At 39.4% G+C, this 24,188-nt stretch overlaps 2 protein-coding genes across 3 annotated transcripts; one reads left to right on the forward strand and one right to left on the reverse strand.

Annotated features, from left to right (window-relative positions):
* Positions 1-5,442: 5,442 nt before the first annotated feature.
* RB195_011734 (uncharacterized protein) lies at positions 5,443-9,927 on the forward strand (the record flags this gene model as incomplete). Its single annotated transcript, XM_064193277.1, has 10 exons — positions 5,443-5,506; positions 5,563-5,666; positions 5,854-5,948; positions 6,009-6,138; positions 6,225-6,356; positions 7,394-7,476; positions 7,540-7,635; positions 9,001-9,119; positions 9,230-9,387; positions 9,820-9,927. 10 exons carry the CDS (start codon positions 5,443-5,445, stop codon positions 9,925-9,927), a joined length of 1,089 nt encoding a protein of 362 aa, XP_064050860.1.
* Positions 9,928-10,920: 993 nt separating this feature from the next.
* RB195_011735 (uncharacterized protein) lies at positions 10,921-24,184 on the reverse strand (the record flags this gene model as incomplete). 2 transcript variants are annotated; one of them, XM_064193279.1, is made up of 41 exons in its annotated part: positions 10,921-10,995; positions 11,064-11,279; positions 11,595-11,681; positions 11,731-11,812; positions 11,888-11,989; positions 12,662-12,783; positions 12,928-13,038; positions 14,504-14,701; positions 14,765-14,911; positions 14,971-15,048; positions 15,106-15,201; positions 15,308-15,439; positions 15,702-15,809; positions 15,871-15,965; positions 16,026-16,152; positions 16,206-16,286; positions 16,400-16,535; positions 16,650-16,725; positions 16,805-16,938; positions 17,007-17,086; positions 17,146-17,268; positions 17,324-17,455; positions 17,586-17,694; positions 17,772-17,893; positions 17,960-18,076; positions 18,147-18,251; positions 18,334-18,484; positions 18,547-18,687; positions 18,747-18,866; positions 19,404-19,471; positions 19,592-19,696; positions 19,751-19,831; positions 19,893-19,985; positions 20,159-20,269; positions 20,336-20,416; positions 20,596-20,724; positions 20,789-20,863; positions 21,078-21,217; positions 21,651-21,732; positions 23,736-23,790; positions 23,976-24,184. In XM_064193279.1, 41 exons carry the CDS (start codon positions 24,182-24,184, stop codon positions 10,921-10,923), a joined length of 4,632 nt encoding a protein of 1,543 aa, XP_064050861.1. The 2 variants fall into 2 exon arrangements, with proteins under 2 accessions (XP_064050861.1, XP_064050862.1); XM_064193278.1 differs by lacking the exons at positions 23,736-23,790; positions 23,976-24,184 and having other exon boundaries at positions 21,651-21,705.
* Between the last annotated feature and the right edge of the window lie 4 nt (positions 24,185-24,188).

Genomic DNA, 24,188 nt, shown 5'->3' on the forward strand with positions numbered 1-24,188 from the left:
GTAAGATTAAGGAAGAGCGTGAATTGCCGCGAAAATGTTCTGCTGACCCTATGTATTTCTGGAAACGAAGCAAAAAGCATGAGCGTACTCGATAATGCACTATCGATTGAAAGAATCACTGGATTCAAGACTATTGTGGGAAACAAATAATACAATATAATAAGGCTATTGTGGGATACAAATAACACATCGTTGGACCTGTCATCGGAGCTGGGAAACGAACATCTAAGCATAACAACGTTATCGGTGAGTTACTGGACTGTTCTGGAAGTAGTGGCTCGATCGGTCTTTTCTATCATAGAGGCGAACCAGCGAACAACCAGGCAACTTACAGGGTTATCGCTGAGCTGCTCTTAAACATGAAATCCCTTGAGCCAGGAGACAAAAATTCATAACACTGGAGCTTGTAGTAAGGCTGCACAAGCTCGATTTTTCCTTTCTGATGCGAATCGATAATAAATAAGTAAAGGATAAAAGAAGGATAAAGTCACTGGCGTATCAATCCACTTGGGATGCGCCAACGCGTCTTACTGTAATTCGCAATCTTTGTTTTGGAACGCGTGTTGGCCTCTAAATTGACTTACGGAGGCCAACCAATATGACAAGTCAGTGTTTTTATCCTAACCACGTCAGTCTCGTACCAATTTATCGACTCCGGAGGGATGAGAAGATTGGTTGGGCCCAGAGCGGTTTCGAACCATCGACTACTACAGCTGCAGTTACAGAGTATCTGTAACCGATTGCGCTACAGGCGTCCAGGTTAAAAATAATAAATAAGTAAACATCAAATAATTGGCCTGAGTGGTCCATAGCCACTAGCCCCAATATGCAGCTCATTCTCAGTTATTCTTTCATCCAACTACCAAATCAATCAATTTCACGAACAAATCGCATTTGCACATGGAATATACGTTAATAATATACGTTTATGACCTAATTTCAATTGTTTGCTCTCTAAAGGAATTTTGGGAATGGAGGATTTACGTGCTATCGAATTCACAGCTACGGAAGTTTGAATGGAACCGTAGGGAAAGGAGAACTGTCAGGCAAGAAAAAAACCCATAGAAGCATATAATAGATTAATAACAAAGGAAATTTAGTTAAAAGGTAATTTAGGTAATGTAGACGAAAACGAGAGATAAAAAAATAATACTGTACAATCGAAATTGACAGGAAAGAAAGAAAAAATGCAGTGGACGATTGTGTGTGAATTTTAAAGAGTTTGCAATGAATAAATTTTTGAACCAATAGAGAGTGTAATCAATGGATATGCGACGAAGCATTGAACCTTAGTGTATGGATAGTTAGGTGTTGGAACGGAAAAATGTATTTAATACACTTTTGTTAGGACAATATGACAGTACCTCCACAAATACCCTGTACTGATACGGTATGACGATGATTCCAGAAGATTCTATGCAGCAAGGTTCGATAATAAGTGGATGCATTGTACGCTTAGCGGAACGGTCTAGAAATATACCATTCACAGGTTGTGTTCAACTGAATGGTCAAATGAATGAATTGAACTGAATGGTCAAATGAATGAGTTCAACTGAATGGTCAAATGAATGAATTCAACTGAATGGCCCGATCTGAAAGGAAGACGCAGAGCTAAAACACCACTGAATAGCAGTTTTTCCAAAGTACGAAGATACCTGTACATGTTTGTAGAATTTTTGAATGTGAAATGAAATATTCTAGGTGTTTTTGCTCCTATGGCGTGAATTTTTCATTACGAACATTTCAACTGTTCTGATCAAAATATCGAAGGTTTGATTGTGCTGATCGGAGTGCAAAACGCTCGTACACATTGTAGCAGCAATTACTACCGTACTGCTTCAGTGTACACTAATGGTCGTAACGTATCGTTGTAGTCACAAGAGATTTTATCTTAGCAGGCGCAAATGTTTTCACTGATAAGCGCCCTCATAATCACGACCTACTGTTTGCGGCAGCTTCGGCGATTATCGATTGATTCTTTTGGATAACGATTTATAACTTATAATTGTAATTGTTATTATTAATTGTTATTACTGCATCGTTTTTTCTGTTTTATCGTAATTTTGAGGTAAGATGTGAAAAAAGTGCTAATTTGCTTCAGCTGTCATTTTCTCAACTGTGTATACAATAGTTACAGAGGTTCCGAGAACCGTAAGTAACCATATCGACTACTTCACGACTTCTTCACTCCAGAATCTGCTAGTACATTAGAAGAAATTTTTACTGGTTCCTTTTAGGGTTTGAGAACTCCACCTAAATCCTGATGACCGCAATATCTTCGAAATAGAACTACTTACCGTAGTATCTATGGATAATTCATTTTGAGATCGCTCTGTCTTGAGGAAATAAATCGCTCCATAAAAAAAAACAAAATTCATTCCATCTAACTATCCAACAGTATGTTTTCAATGGATCGGTTTTCAAAACGAAAAAAGTTCTCACAATTTCAAAAACTCAAAATAGTTGTACTAATCTAGGTCATAGATGTGCAGAAGTTCTCATTAATTTTCGATATTTTACCGTTTGTGGGAAAAGTAAGAGCAAAAAAGATCAAAGACATCCAAACCAGACATTTTTTGATGCGACTACGACACACTTTTTAATCGCTGCTTGCACTGTGCCAATTTGGAAGCTCTAAGTTGAGAAAAAGTTGTTTTTGTCGGTGGTTTCTGGTTAAACGATAACTCAGAGATCTATAAACAAGTAAACAATTAATAAACAAGGAGTCAAATATTTATTAATTCCTTGTTTGATCATTTGTTATTCATTATTTTATTTGCTCCCAACACCTGCTTATTATTATATTTCTATATTTGTAAAAAAATTCCTGTTTCGAAAGCTGTACATAAAAGGTGGAGAAGGCGATGCACATTTACAGAAGTATAGATGGATTGGGCAGAATTGGTAGGGAAGGACCTGGTAATCAGAAAATAAAAAGTCAACGCACAGTATCGCTGAGTTTTACAGTAGTATAAGTAATATAATGATGTATTTCTAATATATTGTATTCAGTAAAATTACTCTGTGGTACTGGAATTCGCAAAAATTGCTCAGTTGATGTGTATTAAAACTTGCAAAACATGCATTTCTTCATCAATCTCCAGGAATTCATGGAACTGTTATTCAAAATAGTAGTAAAAGTAGTGAAATCGCAAGAAAATCATCATCGTAGTAAAATCTTTGAAAAAAGAAGAAATAATTTCGAGGTAAAGCTCCCTTTCTTCTCACTTTCCCTCTTTTTTTTCTACTTCTTTCCTCCATACCAAAACCAACATGTTCAACCGTATATTTGTACCATCCACGTCGTGTTTCGAAATTCTCACGTTGTCCTGATTTTCAGCAGAAATCCTGGAGTTTGTCAAGCACGAATTCTTCTATCAGTCTCCCGTAGAGGAGACTTTTTATCGTCAACCTGGTATGTATTCCGATATCGTCACTCAATTTTTTTTTCTCGTGTTTTCACTCAATTTCGCATATTTTCGCTTGGAATAAGGAACTTTGAAGAGAAATCTGAGCAATATTCTGTGTGCTTATTTTGGTTTATCTCATAAAGGGCCCAAACCTACGAGAGAACAGAAAATATGCTCACAAATGAACCGATGTACAGCTCTCTTAATCATTGGGAATGAACTCTATTCTGTTACTAGTTTTACTTGAAGGCATCACTCCACTAATCTGAGGTGGTACGGATTTCAGGTGGAATATTCGTATGCGGGATAGTAGATTATGGAGGGGGGGATGATTCCGTCCATTTCTTCCTAATTGCCGTAAAAAACGGCCCGGAAAATACGGCTTCAGGCGTTCTGGCGCACCTTTTTCTATCGAAGGAGTTCGATTGGAGCGCGCCAGCCCTGTGCGGCGCCGCATATACCGGGCCGTTTTTTACGGCAATTAGGAAGAAATGGACGGAAACACCTTCTTCTCCATAAACTACTATCCCTTATAAGGATACTCCACCTGAAATCTGCACCACCTCAGATTCGCGGGGAGATGCCTTTAAGCAGGTCTGTAAACGATCAAAATTTACCACAATTTTGTAACCAATCGTTTTGAGAGCAATGTTTTTGTTTGTTTCAATTTACAGAATGCATGGAATGGCCGACAGAATCTCCGTCCCCGTGTAAGCAGTGCGCAGTCTGTGGTGCACCTTCGAACGGATATCATTTTAACGCACCTTCTTGCTCCGCCTGTGCTGCATTTTTCCGGTAAGTATAAACATAATATAAAATACTCATGTGTTGTGAGCGAAACGGTGCAAGCGCAGGTATTGCTGTGTACACCAAGTTAGAGTTGTAGGGAAACTTTGAGCTTTGTTCGTTCTTTTCCTAACTAAAGATCGTTTAAGAATTTTTTTTTTCTCTATTCTAGGACAATGTAGGATATGCTATGATATTTTTATTTTCTTTTTTGATTTTTCTACCAATATTTTCATATTTGTAATACAGAAGGAAGAGCGTTACATAGGCAAACAACTGAGAAAGAGAGGAGAAAGAAAAGAAAAGGAAAGGGGGAAGAAAAGATAGAGAAAGAAGAAGAAAGAAAGGAAAAAAGATAGAAACCGAATTGAAGGCCGTTCCTCTTCTTTTTTCCATTGTACTTAAAACATAAAAAAAAACTTAAAAAGAAAAATCATTCAAATATTCTACTGGATTTATTCTTTTTTGTTGGAAATTTTCCATTTTTCCTCTCTGGAAGAGGAAAGACAAAATTAGAACTGTAGAGATGTTAAAGGCAGCATATGAATCTGACGTTGTGAAGGAATTTAAGGCAAAACTTAGAGATGGAGTGGTAGATTGCGGGATGAGGGGCGGTTCCACTCATCTCTACCTAATCGTCGCAAAGAAAGAGCGTGGGAACCGCTTTAGTTCCTACGAGTCACGTTAGAACGCTCCTCTATGTATACGTTCTGGTCCCTCAGCAACGTATTCATTGGTTTCACTCAAATAGGCAGTCGAGAAGAACTCACTGGTCTTCGACCACTGCGCAGCTGGATGCGGCGCGTGTACATGCAAGGGTGGCGCGTTGCAACTGAAATCGTCGTGAAAAAAGGAGTTTTTGAAGCTGTTTTATAACTACGATTAGTGAGAGATGAGCGAAGCACACCTCTGACCCCGCAATCTACGACCCTGTATAGAGTTTGTCCATCGGAAATCCATACCACGTCAGATTCGTGGGGTGATGCCTTTATATATGCATAATGGGACCTTTTAACAGTAATACTTTCTTTAGAAAATTCATTAAAATAAGATTAATATCTGATTTTAACAAAAACACAAAGTTCACCTTTTCAGACGATCTGTAACGTTGGGCAGGCAGTTTGTATGTGCAAAGAGTGGATGTTGCAGAGTACATTACGGTATGAGAAAAAAAAACCAGACAAAAAAATCAGGAAAACTGCATGATCAACGGGGAAATCCAGTAATTTTATAGCTCTTTCCAGAAATGCGAATCATTTGTCGAGCATGCCGTTATACGAAATGTATTCAGATGGGAATGGATAGGCAAGGTATTCACTTTCCCTTGTAAAAAATCATTTCCCCTTCGATTGCCTCATTATTGTAGCTGTTCAACCTCGCCGTGATCGTAACGCAGGTCGCCGAAAAATCTCATACTCAAATCGCTCACCACCACAACAGCAATCGATGGATAAATTGGCTTCGGCAATGGTATGCGTTAGTAAGGGGCCGCACTTGTGTCTACCTGGTCGAGCGCAGCGCGCGCGTGTACGCGAACCGACGAAGGCACGAGAATTGTGGCGGACGCGTCGCGGTCACCTAGGTAGACATAAGTGCTGGCCGCTACGCTTCTTCTTCCCAATAGAAGAGAGCAGAGAGAGCAGAAATCTACTTTAAGGAATTCTCTGGTTTATCTCCAGAAGTGCCCTATGCTGCATCGTATTCGTCTTCACTTTCTGAAGATCCAGAAACAGCAACGCATTCGTTTGGACAGTAAGTGCTGGATGGTGAATTCAACAAAAAAAAAATCCCCGATAATTACTCCACTTTCAGAGAAACACCTGAAAGTGTGCTAGAAATGCTCTTAAGGGAGGAACGACTCTACAATGAGCGGAGATGTATTTTATATTGTGTCAGAAACAATATTTCTCAAATACTTTCAGCAGGAGAAGTGAATGACATTGTAAGGAAAATAAAAAAAAACTTGCAAGAACAAAACTAGAGGTAAACATTTCTAAGAGTGAAATTTGAAAATATTTCCTCTTCCAGCCGTTCTCCTCTCAGGATCTTACCGAATTGACATTTGCGGGTGTACAAAAGGATATCAGGGCGCAAATTCTTGCCACATATGAATGGATTCGTGGATGGAACCATTTCAAATGTTTGAACATTTCGGATAAGGTCAGCGAAAAGGGATAATGAACCCTAACCATAGTTTTTTAAGGGAGTGGTTTCAATTGAAAAGAAGAACTAATTTTGCTTGATTTAAAAACGAAAACTCAAGAAATGGGGCATTCTGGATGAAGGTTCCTACCAAGATTCTTGCCAACATGGTGTTTACAAATAGTTTATTGTGTCGCACAGTGCTCTCATAAGGAGTCGATTAAGAAAGTAAACTTATAGATTTACAAATTTGTGGGCATTGGAAAGTAATGTCCGATTTCCACCTATGGTTCACGAGCGATGTAATTTTGATTCGGGTCATTTTCAGAGACCGACTAAGTCATGCGAAAGTTAGAAAAGTTTTATTTTAATATTGAAGTAAAACTCTGAGCCATAGTCGTTTTTACTCGTTTCATTCATTTTTACTCATATTCAGTACTTTATCCGGAATGATGATCTTTTAGTAAGACACCCTTGACTCACTAAAAGATCATTATTTCGGATAAACTGAAGCGCAGACATTTTACTCTGTTCAGAAAAAAAAACCATTGTTCCAACCGTTGAAATCCGTCCTGCAGTGGGAACATTCAACAAAAATTCAAAAAGGTTCTATGGCTTCTATCTTAGAGTTGAGCAATACGTGAACATGGTCCTATCTGGAAAACGCTTGAAGTATAGTCGGGCCTAAACGGCCTGAAGCTCGGCGCAGTTGGCGTAAGCGATTGCGCTCGAAGCGGCGCGGTGGAGATAGCGAGCGGTTGGGATCGATGTGGGACGATCGCGAACCGCAGCAATGAACGGTTTGATAGCAAGGGTCCACACTCGATCCTAACCGCTACGCTCCACCGCACCGCTTCGAGCGCGGCCGCCTACGCAACTGCACCGTGCTTCATGTCGTTTTGACTCTACTATAGTAGCTGGATTGTGATAAGGGGGTTAGTTAAAATGATTGAGCTGATCGAAACATTTATTTTATCTGACGTTGGTGCTCTTTTCTCCTGACCTTTAACTTTTAATACTAGTTACAATTTATTCATATTTGACATTCTTTACAGAAAGTTTTCCTTCGACGATGCACACTGTTCCATCAAATAGTTGATCCATGTTATCTTACAATGAGGCTGGGATTACCAAACAGGTTATTCGCCGAATTATTGAATTCCAGTCTATTCTTATTGATTATTCATAAAGCGGCGTACAGGTTCGTCATGTTTAATGGGATGTTCGTCGGAGTCGCGGAAGGTTCGGATGAGGGATGGCGAGACGAGACGTGCATTTCAGCGAATCTGAAGAAAACGTTCGTTCTTCTCAATTGGTGATTTTGTTGTGATGGTGTTCTTCCATCAATTGTACTTTTTCTTTTTCCAAGGAGAATGAAAGTAATCTGCTAACCAATAGTATTTTTCGAAACAATTCTTCTAGCAGAATTTAACCGCTTCTTATATACCGTCCACCTTTGTCAGAGAACTAAAATACTCTTTTACTTAAAATTAGCATACCTCGCCACCGACGGTGTTTGGATATATCCACGAAAATGTTAGTAGGGTTAATGGTGCAGATTACGAGTGTGAGCACAATCAGGCTCAATTCCCACGTTGTTGCTGAAAAACGGAGCAAAAAAAAGAACCGGTTGCTGATCCAATTTTATTACGAGGCACCTCATAACGCCCCCTTCCTCTCTGATCACGCGCGACAAAAATCAATGAGGTTCTCCCAACATCCTATCCAGACAGAAAAAAACTGAACGGCAAAATGATTAGCCTATAGAGGTGTGATATACCTGACGGGGGCATACGCACCGCCCCGCCGGCAAGCGAAAGAATGACCTTCAGCAGCTGGATTGATTCTTCGCTCGCTCGCGTATGGCTGCACTCGCATACATGACATGTTGTCAGGTGCCTCGTAGGGAAATTCGATCGACAAGGCCGTGTCCCACGTCGTTTTTCACGACCATTAAGGGAATTGAGCGTTCAAGCTCCAGCTCTTACTCTTGATCCAAACTACCAATCTCCGTGAATAGATCCCAACATCGCCAATTTCGTGGTATCCTCCCTTTAACCAAGCACGAGCTAGACTTGGTTAAATGAAAGATGTAGTGTTTAAGGGAGAGGTTTTCCAATCGAGCCATTCCTAAACACGTAGTACTAGTGTTGTGCTAACAAGAAAGAAAGTGAGAAAAAGACGTTGCGGAGAACGAGAAGGAATGTCGAACAGTGATTTTCGTGATCAGAGGGACGAGGGACAGTTCTCGCATAGATGTAACATAGGATAACTAGATGAAACTAAATGGATCACAGATTCCTCGTCTGATTCGTGGCACTTCTGGACTCTATTCTATCTAATGGTTCATTTGTAATCAGAGTCGAACTATGTAATTTAAAAGGTATAATTAAAGACACCGTGCCAAGAAATTAACTTAAAAATTAAATTAGTTAAATTAATTAAGTTAATTAAGTACTCGTATCTTTCCACGAATAGAAGAGGTTAAGGGTGTAGTTGACGAGTGTGCGATCAAACCCAATTTCTCTGAGCACTACCTATTCCCTAGCCTTATCTATTCGTGCAAAGATGCCAACATCTTCAAGTTCAAGTTCACATACGGCCTTAAAACGCAAAACTTGAGTTCAAAAATTTTGATAGTACTGAATTTTTATTCCTTCAGATACTACCGACCTCTACTCGATAGTGTGCTCGCTGATATTGTTTATCCGATGAAAGCAATCAACATAACATTTATCGAATACGTGATTCTAAAGGCATTGGTCACTTTTAAAAGCACATGTGAGCGTTCTACATATTTCCTATCCGAATCATATCGTCAATTTACGGATACCAACATACCGTAAGCTACATCATGCTAATTTTATCGTGCATAACTGACGCGTTTCCAGCGATTGCCAACGTCTCACCGACACTGAAAAAATGTCTTCTCTCACAGATTGATCTCATATTTGGAGCTCTTTCATTGCACTACACGAATCTTGGTATGTCAGACGACGAGATTGCTGAACGAACCGGAAACGTGGTTCTTCTCATCGGCAACATTTTTGTAGGTTGTTGTCTAGTAATTTGAGTATATGGTTAAATTTAGATCCTATCCTACAGTCGGGCCAAAACCGCCTGAAGCTCGGTGCAGTTGCGTAAGTGGCTGCAGTCGAAGCGGTGGAGCATAGGAGTTGGGATCGAAGAGGAATCCTGCACGGCGAGGTCCCACCCTGACCTCCACCGCTTGTTTCATCAGTTCGAGCGCGGCCCCTTCGCAACTGCACCGAGTCGTCCTTACCAAAAAAAAAAACTCCTTCAAGACCTTGGAAACAAATTCTCTTCGGAGTGTTATAAGCACATTCAAAAACATTTAACTCGGTTTTGGTGACCTTAATGGGTGCAGTGTGATCCACACTAAGAACGGTGCACGCGTCGCGATCATCCGATACGGCACAAATTCATGGGCTTGAAAACTTATTACCGTCTAGATTTTCAGGAAGTTGGGATGCAATGCCTCGAAAGCCACCAAGTGATCCAGTTCTTTGATCTGTGGAAACTTGATGACCTTCTGATCAAATTGATCAGCGAAAGTACGAAATTATGAATATCTCGTATTGTGTAGGTCTTCATCTATATATAAGAATATATAGAAATAAATCAGTAATAAACATCATAACATTATCGAGCTTTGGCCTTCAAGCGGCTTTTAAATTTAGGACAAAAAAAAGGCATCTGTACATTTTTTCTAGATGTCGTCCCATCGATCGATGAAAACATAGAAATATTGAACTGTCAGGAAAAAAACATGGAACATAGATATCAGGGCTTTCAGGAGAAATAAAATACAAACAATCACAGTATGACCACAGTTTCTTTTCTTCAATTCCTAATGGTGATTGTACATCACCTGGATTACATATGAATAGTAACGGATCAGAACGCTTACATTCTAACGCCTAAAGACATTGGAAAAAAGTGTAATCTACGGGATATTGCAGCAGTAGCCTCGCGGCCTTCTAAAGGTCACGTAAGGGTGTCTCGCGTGGTGCATCATAGCGTTGCGACCTTCCTGGATTACAATAAACATAGTAGATAGCAAAATTTTTAGATTAAGATACTGATATGGGACTCAATCTTTTACACTTGGCAGGGATAGCTGCAGGTAGCAATAAAACAGTTTTTTTAAATGATTGGAGCATTACAACACAGCAAATTGAATTTCATTCATTATCATTCTCATTAAAAGAAATCAATGTACACGTTAGCCACATTTACACGATGATGAGTATCAATAAGTGCACAAAATTAAATCATAGGGTTTTCGCAATGGTTGAAAATGCTTTTCGAAAACAAAGGCAGTGAAGAGTTGAAAATTAATCAAATATAATACAAAAAATTGCTACATTTTGAGGTTGTAAGATGTTTGTGAGGTAAAATCGTCTTGGAGTACAACGAAAATCAAATTCCACCGACCAGCACGGATATGAGAACATTCTAGCATCACTAGTCCATAGAAATAAAGCTGAAAGAAATAAAAATGGTATGAAAATAGTACAAAAATAATTTAAAGAACTACGCAGAAGGTACCTGTGGTTACCTAAGAAGCGTCAGTCTCACGATCCTCTGCTATGGAAGGTAATCGTGTGCGTTGTGAGATGCGTGAGAGTCTATTCTAAAAGAAGAAGACAACAGATAGAATTAGGCGAGCTAATAAATCCAAGTATAGTATGCCGATAGTACCTCCTTATTGTCTCCACGTGAAAAGGCACGGGATCTTCGTCGATGACTATCTTTTACTGTGGGAGGGAAGAGATCATCCATATCATCATCATCTATTTCTTCATCAGAAGCTGAGCTTTCTTTGGTTAGCACTTCCTGATCTCGTCGAGCACATTCAGCCTGTACGCTCTTCACTTGAGGTGGATCAATTACGACATTTTGAGATCGGTCAAAGGTCTGAAAAAAAAATTACATAGGTTCTACATAAATGTGTCCGAGTCTTTGTCCCCACAAAATTAGTACAAAATTCAATTACTTCAATACCACCCAGTGTCTCACGAATACATGAGTTTTGTGAATTGTGGAAAAAGGAAAAATCACATGGTGTGAAGTACCACCAGCTTAAAAGTGTTTAGGTTCAGAAATATACAATTCAAAACCGGGATATGCCAGTGAGCCTTTCCTTTTCAATTCACAATTAACTGTTACAGTTGTTATCGAGCTACTTACGAATATTCTTACAAGAATTCCTAAAATTCTCCCAAACTTTACCTTGTAGATTCCTATTAACCGGTCACCGAGCTCAAACATGTTGTTTCGAAGGGAGATAATCACGAATTGCGCATTCTTCGTGCGGTCCTAAAAATTCACCTCCAGCAAAATAGGACAGCAAATATATTCTACGTACCTTGACGTAATGGGCGATAATTGAAACATTCCTAAAGTCCAAAGCAGCATCGATTTCGTCCATAACGTATAAAGGTGTTGGTCTGGAAAAGATTACGTGATATCCTTCCAAAACCTTGTTCTTTTTCGCTCAATGCGCAGAAAAAAGATGAACAAACCTGTAATGGTGCAAAGCAAACACCAGGGACAATGACGCTAAAGTCTTCTCCCCACCTGAGAGGTTCTCAATTTGCTTCCAGGATTTCTTAGGAGGTCGAACCCTGTAAAAAGTTACTTTGCTTATTGTTAAAATATTAATCATATAATATTATATAATGCTGTTCACACTGCATGTACCCTTATAAAAATAAGAAGATGAGAATTAGAAGAGCTTCATAACAGACAGAAATTGTTTTCATAGCAGGAAAAAGTAAGCTCCGCAAGGTCTTCCTGTACAGCTTACAGAGAACTCTGTAAAAATCCAATACGAGGTGAAAATGACCGTTTTGGACATTTCGCCGAACACCAACAGCTAACCTTTGAGCAAACAATGCGCTGAGTCAACTCAATAGAGCCGTTGCTAAAGCGGGACTATAGCCAAACGAATAGCATACGGTTAAAGATGGTGGAATCCTTAAACTTTTCGCAAACATTGAATATTTTGTTCATAATGCTATCACATGAAAGATATTCTCACAAACGATCCACCAGAGAAGTGCAAAGCGCGGTCGGGTGAACTACGTTTCGGCGCCTTGCCTCCGTGGTTCCGTAGTGTAGCGGTTAACACCCTGGACTTTGAATCCAGTAACGCGAGTTCGAATCTCGCCGGAACCTAACTTTTTGCATTCTATTCTTAGACTTCATTATTGAGATATCTTGGGTGGTTCTTGAAGTTTCTCCACTTTACAACCCCTTACATGGGATTTTTCTGCAAGTTATTGGAAGAAACGAACATGAATTGTATTCCTTGTGTGAACGGATCCATAGAATCCTTTAGATCTAAAGATGCATCTCCACCAAGTGTAATCATCTGGTACATTTCTTTAAGACCGAGACCGATTCTTTCAAATCCATCCTGAAATAAACGCCTAATCAGTTACAGAAGGGAGCACATCTAATTCCATACCAGCTGATCTTCAAGGTCGTCTTATAAAGAAAAGTAAGTTTTTAAAGGAGGGGAAAGATGGAAAATCACTTCACGAAGGTCAGAAATTCTCACCATAAACTCCGCTAATCGATCCCTACGCATATTATCCAATACTGCCATGTGTTCTTCCATAGTTTCCCTAGCTGCGTCCAACACAGCTCTTTCGGTTTCGAGTTTTGCTAGCTGGAAATGGTGTGAAATGAGAATAAGCTAAAACACAAGATATTTTCTCAAGCATTCAGTCTTTGGTCTTATTTTGCAAACATTCTGATTATAAATAAATCTACTCCTATGCAGCTAGATCTTTCAAGACATGATCTTCAATGGAATTCCAGTGAGAAATATTCTTTAACTGCATCCACATCCCAAAAGCAAATAGAGAAAAATGAAAAGAATGGAGAACTAGAAACTGTCACGCTGAATGCGTGTCCTAGAAAATACTGGAGGGAAAAGCTTACTTCTCAGTTATTCCTTCCAAATGGAAAGGAGGATGTGAAATAACGTTATCCATTACGCCGTCAATACAACACCAATAATTACTCCAGCTTTAATTCAGTCCAGCTCTCATTTTCTTCTTTATTCTGTGTAGGGTATCTTTACCAAATCTATGCACATATTGATGCCGTTCCATAGCAAATTTGGGACCTCCCACAAACCTAGCGAAGAGACAGCTTTCCACCAAGAACCTCACTATGCGCTAAAGTTTTTTTTTCATAAAATGATACACGACTGGATGACTGTCCAGTCGGCTACACCAATGGCGAGAATCTTAATTGCTTCCAACAAAAAAGTATATTGCATAAAAGAACTAATCATAAAGGGTGGCACATATCAAGAAACCAAACATATTTCTGAAAAATATACGAAATGCCAGGTTGCAGTATTTATTGAGTTTTCAAAATTTCTGTGATCGACCCATACTTTTCTGAGGAAGTTGGTCGAACGATAACTGTGACCGCTACGGGGAAATGTAAGAGACCGACCTTTCTGCGCTTCAAACTAACCGACTTGTATTCCGAACATCTGTGGTTTCAACAAGACGATGCCGCAGCTCACGCAGCACGACGTTCGCTGCGAGTGTTAACAGAGAAATGTTCCACGGGCGTTTAATCTCACTTAGGGGGAACGCGGCACGGTCACCAGATTTAAGCCCATGTGACTTTTTCTCTGAGGATAGCTGAGGCAAAATATTTTCAAAGATCGTCCTCAACCCCTTTGAATTTGGAAGACAGGATCCTGTAGGGAACCAACGAAATCCCACCTGAGCCAACCCGAAAAGTGATGAAGAATTTCATTTCCGGTAACGTCTTCAACAATGTATCTACGATAGCCGCCATCTGTCAGATATAATCTTTAAAAATCAGTAAAATGGCACACTCGTACTTCCCGGAAATATGATCAATTTTTTTAAATGTTTTCTCTATTTTTATAGCGGCTTAGAATGCGGGAGATCATTATTTGATGTATTTCCCAGTACTTCAAGTGCTTCACGCACAATATACAATATAAATTGAGTACGTAAAAGGTAAAAGGAAATCTGAGAGAGATCCTTAATAAAACGAGAGCAATGTTAAACGCCAATGTTGCATAAGGAAATCGAATTAATCGTAAGAAATTAAAGGATACTGACTACTGTTTATCCACGTACCTTCACTCTGTAGTCACTTATGACATGCATATTGATGTCAGTACGAGATGACAATTGCTTCTGCTCAATATTCGTGAGTGTAAACTTGATGTGTTCCCTGTCCAACTTCGCCACTTCTTCTCTCGTCAATTTTGGTACAGTTCCGTCTGGTGATTCCAGAAACTCAATCGCTTCGTCGGCACCTTTCTTTTTATCACCCTAAGTAAAGACATGAAAATCAGTACCTACAAAATGTATAAATTCAAAATGGAGTTCTAGAACCTTCTTATCTTTCTTTTCTTGTGGTCGATCTACCAAGGACAAATCGGCAAAGAATGAGTCGTCCATAGGATCATCTATGTCGAAGCGCTTCGTCTTTTTTGGGATGATATCGAACTCTTGTGTTTGATGCAATGTCAGCGCATCCATCTGAGTTACAAGCTACCCCATATTTTGCTTCGACAGTTGGATCAAATTTGGATTATTACCTGTTTTCTCAGCTTCTCTGTCTCAATTCGCAGTCCCTTTAAGCAGGCGTCCTTCTCATTCAGGTCGTCCGTGCATTGCTTGAGATATGTTGTGTGAAAGGAGAATATAAAAAGAAACACTTTCTTAATCGTTACCTTGACCTCCTTTAAGAATTTAAGCTCATCACGATTGAAGTCTTCTCTTCGTTGCCGGGTGTTTTTGATAAATTCCTCGAGTTCCTCGAGTTTTTCCTGTAGCCAAATCAAAGAAATTGAAAATCACTAGAACGAGATCTTAGAATGAGTAAATTAACAAATGGATTCCAACAAAACACTTAAAGTAGTTCAGAATAGTTACCTTCAGTTCAGCTTGTGTAGCTTTTGCCTGGTTTACAAGTTTTGGCAAATTCTCCTCTTCTTCCGCAAGTTTCTGTTCCTTCGCCTTTTTATCAGCTAATTGTTTCTCGAGGAACTTGATACGATTTTGGACCTAAAAAGAATAAAAAAGGTAAGAAGGAATGTAACCCACAGATATCCAAGAGGTGGCATTCCGAGAGTATAGAATAGATAACTGAGGCCATCAGCATGCATAAAAAGGAGTTTTTCTATCAACATCAGCGAATATCTGATCTCATTTTGTCATACTTTTAACTGTCATTAGAAGCATTCTATGATAGTACTGATGATGGTATTGAAAAAGTAGAGCAAGGATGAATCAGGTTTTCTTCATTTAAAAAATGTGCAACTCTAACCTTTTCCATGTTATGCTCGTTCAAATCTATGCTCACTCGCTCCTTCACAGCTTGTTCTTCGATTTCCTGACGTCTTTTCTTCGCTGTATCAGCTTCATCCAGATATTTCTGCATCACAGGTGTTTTACTGCTCAATAGGAATAACTATCAATAGAAACAAAAATTATACCTGCACAAACTCATGAAAAATGGATTTCACTTTGGCTGCAACCACATCTACTTTTGCTTTCGCAGCAGCAACCTCTTTCGCGCATTCCTCGCGTTCTGAAAATAAACGTAAACCAGGAATATGCAGAATTCTTCCAACTTTTTGTTAAAACATACCCGCAGTTGCTGCTTCAATTTCAGCCTTCTTAGCAGCAACTTCTGCTTCATCTGCCAAATTTTTCTCCAGCTGTTCACTTACGTACACAACCTGTTTCTCCATGTGAGCGATGCGTTCGGTTAATTTCTAGAAAAGAAAACCGTATACATCACTATTGATTCACAAGACTTAGAACTTACAAGGATCTCGTTATCACAGCTATTGAACTGGGCACGTAGTCTGTTTGTTTCGTTACTAAGCGCAAATATCCTTTGTTCCATCTGAAGAATAAACAATAAAAGCAAAATAATTCAGTGACAGTACAAATCCATCATTTCTTTAATTTCAGAGATAGAGTCAGAATCAAATGGAACAAATCAACAGCTGTATGCACCTGTCGACAAGAAGCAGACGTTTCCGCAAGTTTCTCACTCTTCTCGTCCAACTCTTTAGTCATGGCCGGCAATCGAGATTGAGCATCACGCATAGCTTTCTCAGCTTGACCCTTCTCTTTATTTCCCATTAGTCCACTGAAATTACCAACAAGCAATGCATATCAAAATTATTATTAACATCCAGTTTCTGGTCATCGCTGCACAATCATATCACAAGGGCATTCTGAAATTTGACCCCTAAAGACTCACTATTTCGGCGCACCTCCTCCAGAAACTGTACCAGAGCTGTCGATGACTTGTCCCAGAAGAGTAACTATGCGCAGTGCTTAAAAACAAGAAGAGATGAAACCATTTACTGACTGGACAAAACCAGAGGATAAAATCCCAGAAAAAAATAAACTCACATCTATCTTTACGAGAGAGTTCCGTCGCTTCCTTCAACGTATCCACCACAAGAGTGTCAAACACAGTAGAATAGAAAACCTTCCGAAGTCGGGGATCTGGTATATCGATTAGATCGAATAAGCGAGGAGCAGGGCTAGAAAGTACCAATCGAACTAGGAGAAACAGACAAAAATGAAAATTGGCCATGTTAGTATTCCTTACAACTTTTTCTTTGTATCTATACTATCTTTGAACTCGTTTGTCTTGTCCAGAATGATGAAGTTAGTTCGACCAAGATTTCTCTAGAAATTTCAGTGTCGAGTTATGCAGCAGAATGAAGAATATCCTATCTAATTTTCACCTTTACAAGATAATCAATGGCTTCATGACCGTCATTTGTTGTCTCAACAACATAGGAATCCAAAGCAGCTGTGGTTGTCGAGATGGCTGCATCGTACTTTTTGTCGATAGTACCCAAATCACCCTGAATCGAATCAAATAAGAGATTTATTGATTGGCCAACTGATTCCATAACTCACCAGTCTGCCAATAAGTCCTTTGAGCAGGCCCTCAGCCTTCGCTTTACCCAATGCTTTTTGACGCTCTGTTCCAGCAATTCCAGAAGACACCAACTGTTTGTCTTCGGAGACTTTGGCACGCAAAACATTAACCTAAAAAAACCGAACCAAATTTAACCAATTTAGAACATTGGTTTGTATGCAGTGTCGCAGAACAAATCTGTCCGAGAGTTTTGTACAAGCAAAAACATCAGCACATTTCATTATATTTCTACGCATTTACCTCCTCCATAAGCCTGTCCTCTTTTTCTTTGATGAGTGGAAGGGAAGCTCGAGCTTGCGCCAAATCCTCCTGGACCTTGGGCAAAGACACCTTCAATTCATCCATCTCACTAAAAAAGTAAGCAAAAAAATTTTGCTCAATGTTATGAATCTCTCAGAAAATTTGGAAGACAAAAGAACAGCATACGTAGTTTTCTTTTCCAGTTCTTCTTTCCAAGTAGTCAGATTATTCTGGAAGTCAGCTAACCGCTTTCGCAGCTTAGTTTCTTCATGAGTCATATTTTTCAGAGCCTCCTTCGCAATATGGATCTAAATAAGCACAGGTAATTCAAACGTTTTAATTAATGTCTACCAAGGTCAGAAAGCAAAAGTGACCTTGTTCTTGGCATCGACTTCCTTCAAAACAAGGACTCCCATCTCTTCTTCAAGTCTGGCTCGTTCAGCTTTTTCTGGTCCCGCCTTTCGGTCAAACTTATCTCGGTTGTCATCAGCCTACAGAAAGAAAACAGTATTTATGAAAATACTTGAGATAGAATAAAGCGACTGAATTGGATAAACGAACTTTCTTGATATTGTCACGCTCTAGTTCGTTCAATTCAGCAATGGACGCCTTGAGAACTTCAAGTCGAGCGGTAGCTTTTGCCGGGACACCTTTCAGTTCTTCTAACTACAATTAAGGAATAAAAGCTACTCGGAAATTCTTTCCTATAAGCCATGAAATGCGAAGTATCTGACACTCGGTTGCTCACCTTTTGTTTCTCCTTTTCAATTTCATCACCGACACGAGCAATTTCGGTTACGTTCCTCTTCATCGTGTTCGTGCGAGCTTTCGCCGCTCTTTCAAGAGCATTGATTTCATCACGAGCAGCTTTTTCCTCCGCACAAATTTTTGCTTGGTTCCTGGAACATGTTTCACTTATCTAAACCCTCCTATTCAAGAGATACTATCAAGAAAATTGTACCTTTGTGCAGCCTCTAAACGATCATTATCTGCCTCTCTGGCGTCGAGAACCTCTTTAAGAGCCCTATCAACCGCCTTTTTCTTCCCAAACGCTTCATCCCGAAGAGGTTGTATCTCATCGATTTCCTCCAGAATTTTAAATCTGAAATAAGAGGACATTTAAGATATACGGAACAAGGAAGTGAAGATTGTACAACATACAATTTTATATGGAAAAGTTGGTTTCTGAGAAGCACGGCATGATTCTCTGCTTTGAGGTACATAATCATTTCACGAACGGGTCCTTCCAGGGCGGATTTATCCCGTTCCGCTACTCGTACACTAAATTCCACACTAAAGTCCATAAACTTATATATAACTCAAATTGTGGCATGTCCAGGTAAAAGGGGTTAAGACAGCCAGAGATGTCTTGAAAAAAAGTGAAATAAAGAAGTTTATTGTGTAAGCGATGGTTATTCCCGACCAAAAAAGAGAAAGAAGAGAAAAAGGAAAAGAAAAACCTGAGAAAAAAAAACCGAAATGAGGAAGGAAGCAAAATGTAGAGAGCAGCACAAGAGAGGTGAGCCGGTATAAGTTGGATGTGACGTGTCACACAGTATGCAAATACATAAAATGTATTAAGGTTGATAAACTAGTTCTTTCATCTCGGAACGTTTACCAAAATTATTATTTTTTCAAAGATCTAGCGAGAGAAGTAACTATTGAACTCAGTGGGAGGACACAGAAGTTTATGAAGAATGCCCTTCAAAGAGTACCTATGAAACTGAAGGACTCGTTGAAAACAAGTTAAAACGACAATAGGCAAAAACTAATAACAAAAAAGTACTTGGAAATTTAGAAAGACCTGTACGAACAAACCGTTGTAATGCATTTGTTCTTTGTTCCTTCAAAGTATTGACTTTTGCACTCAGCCTTTCGATGGGAATCTAGAAGATGTCACAAATATATTTCCCATTGAGAAATTTATGAACTATATTCTATCGTAAGAATAAATAGAAGAAATGTAGTAGACTGGAAACGACTTCTGTTTGTTATTTAAATCATACACGGAAACGGCTGGATCCAATGATATCTTCCAAATACTCGAGCATTCCTTCCTCATGAGCGTTTTCTCCTTTTGGCCTCATCATTGCTATTTGTTCTACTTCTCCCTAGAAGCAGACAGTGTGTTAAAGAATATAAAACATTCATATATACTTACTAACCTGCAGGATAAGGAAGCGATTATGGATGAGATCAATCCCGAACCCTCTTAAGCGACCCGCAATTTCTTTTATGGACATTGTCTAAGATAAGAATCAGTGAAGTCACCAGCATAAACAGAAAGAATTACGAAAATACGCCTACCTTTCCATTCCAAGCATAAACACTATTATTATTTTTATAAGCTGTTCGTGAAACACTGAACTCGCTACCTTGAACAACTTCAAAGTGACCGTCCTAAAATTAACAAAATTCTGTTTGGTTTGAATAAACGTTGGGATCAATTATTCTGAAGAAAAAACTGAAACTTTAGTTTCTTACTGCATCTAGTAAAAACGAAAAAAGATAATGATTATGAAATTAAATGCTTGATATTTAACATAGTTGAAACGAATGTTTAAAGAAACAACCTTGTCTATAATCTGCTCGAAGAAAACCTCAACGGTACAACTATTAATGTCGTCATGACCTCTTGAAGAGTGTATAAGTACAGATAATTTCTTAGAACGAATTTTTGAAGCCTAGAATTCGTGAAATGTGGAACAACGTGAAAAGGAAAACAAGGAAAAAAGTGGGTCTAATGTTACCTTATATCCGAAAACGAATAATAAGGAGTCAATAACATTGCTTTTCCCTGAACCATTTGGACCAATAATAGCGGTGAAATTCTAAAGCAGTGATGAGACTAAAAAATACTTGAACATGAACTCAGGCTGAAAATAAAGAGTAGAAGCAAAGTAGTTCAGTAGCAAAGAATTGTAGCAGAGATAAATTCGGTAAGAAAAGAGGAAGAGTAACAGTGACAAAAAGTAGAAATAGGAACGGTTCAAATAAGGAAGCTTCCCACCTTATGAAATGGTCCAATTCGCTGTGTACCGAAGTATGACTTGAAATTAGTACAAACAATTTCCCTGATTACGAGCCTTGCTCCACTACCATCAGGTTTCATACAAGGTTGAGGTCTTGGAGGAATTACCTAGGAGTAACGGTGCTTATTAAGCTTATACTATAGGGATTTCCAAAAATCAATGCAGTAGTACCATTCGTAGGAGGTCTTCATTCTCGTAATTCTCGACGAACTCATTCTCCTCTTCAGATGAACTGTCGGCATCCTTCTGCAATAGTAAAGATAGTGGAAGAGGACAAATAAATATTCGATGGAATCATAGGTGCGATAGGGAGGAGCCGGACACTCCTCAGGCGAAGGAGGTCTGGCTAATCGGGTGCAGTTCTATTCAAAAAGTGAAGGAGGTCCCAAGTGCCAATAGTTGAAAAGTGAAGGGGGTCGAGACACCGACTCCGACTATCGCACATATCGATGGAATTCACCTGTTCTTGTCCTTTTCTACTTGCTGCACCCGCTCTGGCCGGTGTGGTAAGCTTGGCTTGTTTTCGTTTTGGTGCTGGTGGTGTTTTAGATGGAGATGGGAGTCGTTTCTTCGCAGGTTTCTTCTTTTTCTTTTCTTCATCTAAAGATGAAAACAATCTACACACGAATTACAATTTTTGAGCAGCAGCTAGTTCCATAATAAAAGTGAATACAAGGCTGAAGATTAATCCTAACGACTTATATCCATGAAACGACTAACTTAAAGCTTCAATACTAAGACAGTTTCATTACAGGCATAACCCTACCTCATAAAGATCTTTCCTAGAAAGAAAAAAAGCCCATAGAACTTAGTGATGGTTCACAAATACCAGAAGTACAGTACAAGAAACACTATATTTATCAATAATTGAAAAGTACTTCAATGTATTAGTGGCATTCAATGACTTCAACGCCACCAGCACATTATTGAAAACTTGTGGGGAATCATGGTAAGCTACTACTATAAATGGGAAATTTTAATTCTTATCAGAATGGATGTTAGGAAGAAAGAACAAAGAAAATTAAAAGAGTACCTGAACTAAAGTCACTGTCATCGTCCGAAGAACCAACTCGCTTCTTACGGGCCATAAGAATAAGAAGATCTAAATTACAAACCTAAAATAGGGGAATGGAAAAAGGATACGCATCTAGATAAAATACTAGTCACGTGATAAACAAGATAATCACAGCCGGAGGATTCCAAATAGTAAATTTTGCATGGCAAAAAGAAATATATATGTTTAGAAGATCGGAGAAGAAACAGCTGACATACAATGACAAACACTTCCAGAAAATAATTTAAAGTGGTAGGATTCTGTGTGCGGATCACAGCACGGCAAATTATAGCTTTGCTGTTACCTGCGGTTAAAACATGACTCGTAAGATGGGAGAGTATGGATAAAACGAAGGAAAACAACGATGAATTTTAAAAGAAAGCCTTAATGAAAGCATTCATAAGGCGTATTATAAATTTCCCGCAATTTCAGAATTCAAATTCTCAAGATAGCTCGTCCGCATTGGGCGGAGCTTGGATGTAAATACGTACAGGAAACGACGACCTCCGATTGGAGGTTGTAACGGTCATCAAACGTAACGTTGCAACGTAGCAGGGAAACTCCCTATCTTCATATGTTACTCTGGATCAGTGGACGCGTAATTTACACATTGCTTAGGCTGAATTATTGCCTAAAGAATGGCAGTATACTGCTTATGTGGGACAAGCGCGTTTTAAAGCATCCTGCTACCGGGGGCTCAACATAGACTCGCGGTGTCTCATGGCTACCATCTTTTTTTTGCCTAGAAGCTCTTAGAATTTTGCATGACTTGATTTGTATTTGTAACAAGTCACGTTGTTGTAAAAGTGTTTTTTTAACTCTTATTCATTTTGCTCATAGGCAATACCAAAGACTCGATTTAAATGGCTACTGAGTTCTCTTTACTTTGGACAGCACTGCTCTGATTCTTGCAGACGATATGGCACGTATCGAACGTATCCACCGTATCTACACGTATCTACCGCACGTATCAACGTTTTGGATGCCACCAGTAGATGTCATATTTGCTTGCTTACTACTATTTCAATGAGAGAACACGTCCATGGCGAGGAAGACGCTGCACGCATTGCAAATGATCGGGACACAACTCCACCGTATGCTCACTGCAGTATTCACTGGATTCAATACCTCTGAGTGGAACGGAGGTTCAATTATCGGGAAAACTTCTCATGAAGAACCATCAAGATATCCACGTCACGGAGCAAATAGTGCGTTCTCTCCACCATCTCAATGTACAGCCAGATTATGAAGGCGTCTTACGCTGTCGTGGACGTCTAGGTAAAGCACAATTAGAAGATAGTGCCAAATATCCTGTCTTTATTCTTCAGAAATAATTTCTGGCGGAGATTATAATCCGGGACTACCACCAAAGAGGGCATACGGGTATAAATCACACTGTCGCACTCGTTCGGCAACACTTTTGGATCCCAAAGATACATCCTCAGGTAACAGGAATTCGGAAGTGCATACAATGTCAACGATTCAATAACCTTCCATATCGCTATCCCACTCAAGGAGATTTACCTAAGGAAAGAGTCATCAGGTCTGCTCCTTTCCAACATGTGGGACTCGATTACTTCGGACCCTTTACAATAAGAACAATCTCAAACAGCCAAGCGAAATGTTACGGAGCAATTCTTGATTGCATCGTAACACGAATTATACATTTGGACGTGGTATCGGATCTCACCACGACCGCCTTTCTCAATATGCTGCGCCGGTTTTTTGCTAGAAGAGGAGTACCTCGTTCCATCACAAGCGATAACGCTCCTACATTCGATTTAGGCAATACTATTTTACAAGAGAATATCTAAGCGGCACGAAATGACCCCGCTATTATGGGAGAAGTAGGAAGTAAGGAAATTGACTGGAAGCACATAGCGACGTATGCTCCCTAGCAAAGAGGTTTCTACGAAAGGCTTATCTAGATAGTCAAGCACTCGCTCCACAAAACTCTCGCTAGCTCAACAGTGTCAATGGAAGAACTTTCCACAGTTGTGGTCGAAATTGGAGCTAAAGAGGAAACCTCTACTCTATCCTCTCTTTCTTTTCATTTATCCATACCGGCCATGACTCATCTTTAAGCTCAGTTTCGTTATCGTATGGCTGATCAGACTGCCTTAATGTTAAACAATACTTATCACCAGTTCATCAAATGTCAGCTCGCTCCTCCTCATCGGGGCAACATAAATAGTGGTGCTCACTGTACGTACGATCACTTTTCCATTTTGTCTTGCCTGTGAATCTATTTCATTATGTAAACCTCTGTTGTATTGCATTACAATTGTACCTGCGTTTAATTACCCATGTTTGAGGTAAACGTTGGTGCCTACTGGTCGTTGAGCACTCTCATACACAGGTCCCGCGTGGTAACTGAACAACCATATGGCGCATCGGCCAACGGCAACACGAACCAACACATAAGGACAGAAGTGAGTTTCAGCACGTCTCAATTTGCAAGTTGTCCTGTCATCGCACGAAAAGTCTACGTCTTCACACGATAGCTTCAGCATTCCT

This window comes from Necator americanus, chromosome III, assembly GCF_031761385.1.
Source record: "Necator americanus strain Aroian chromosome III, whole genome shotgun sequence".
Classification (NCBI taxonomy): Eukaryota; Metazoa; Nematoda; class Chromadorea; order Rhabditida; family Ancylostomatidae; genus Necator; species Necator americanus.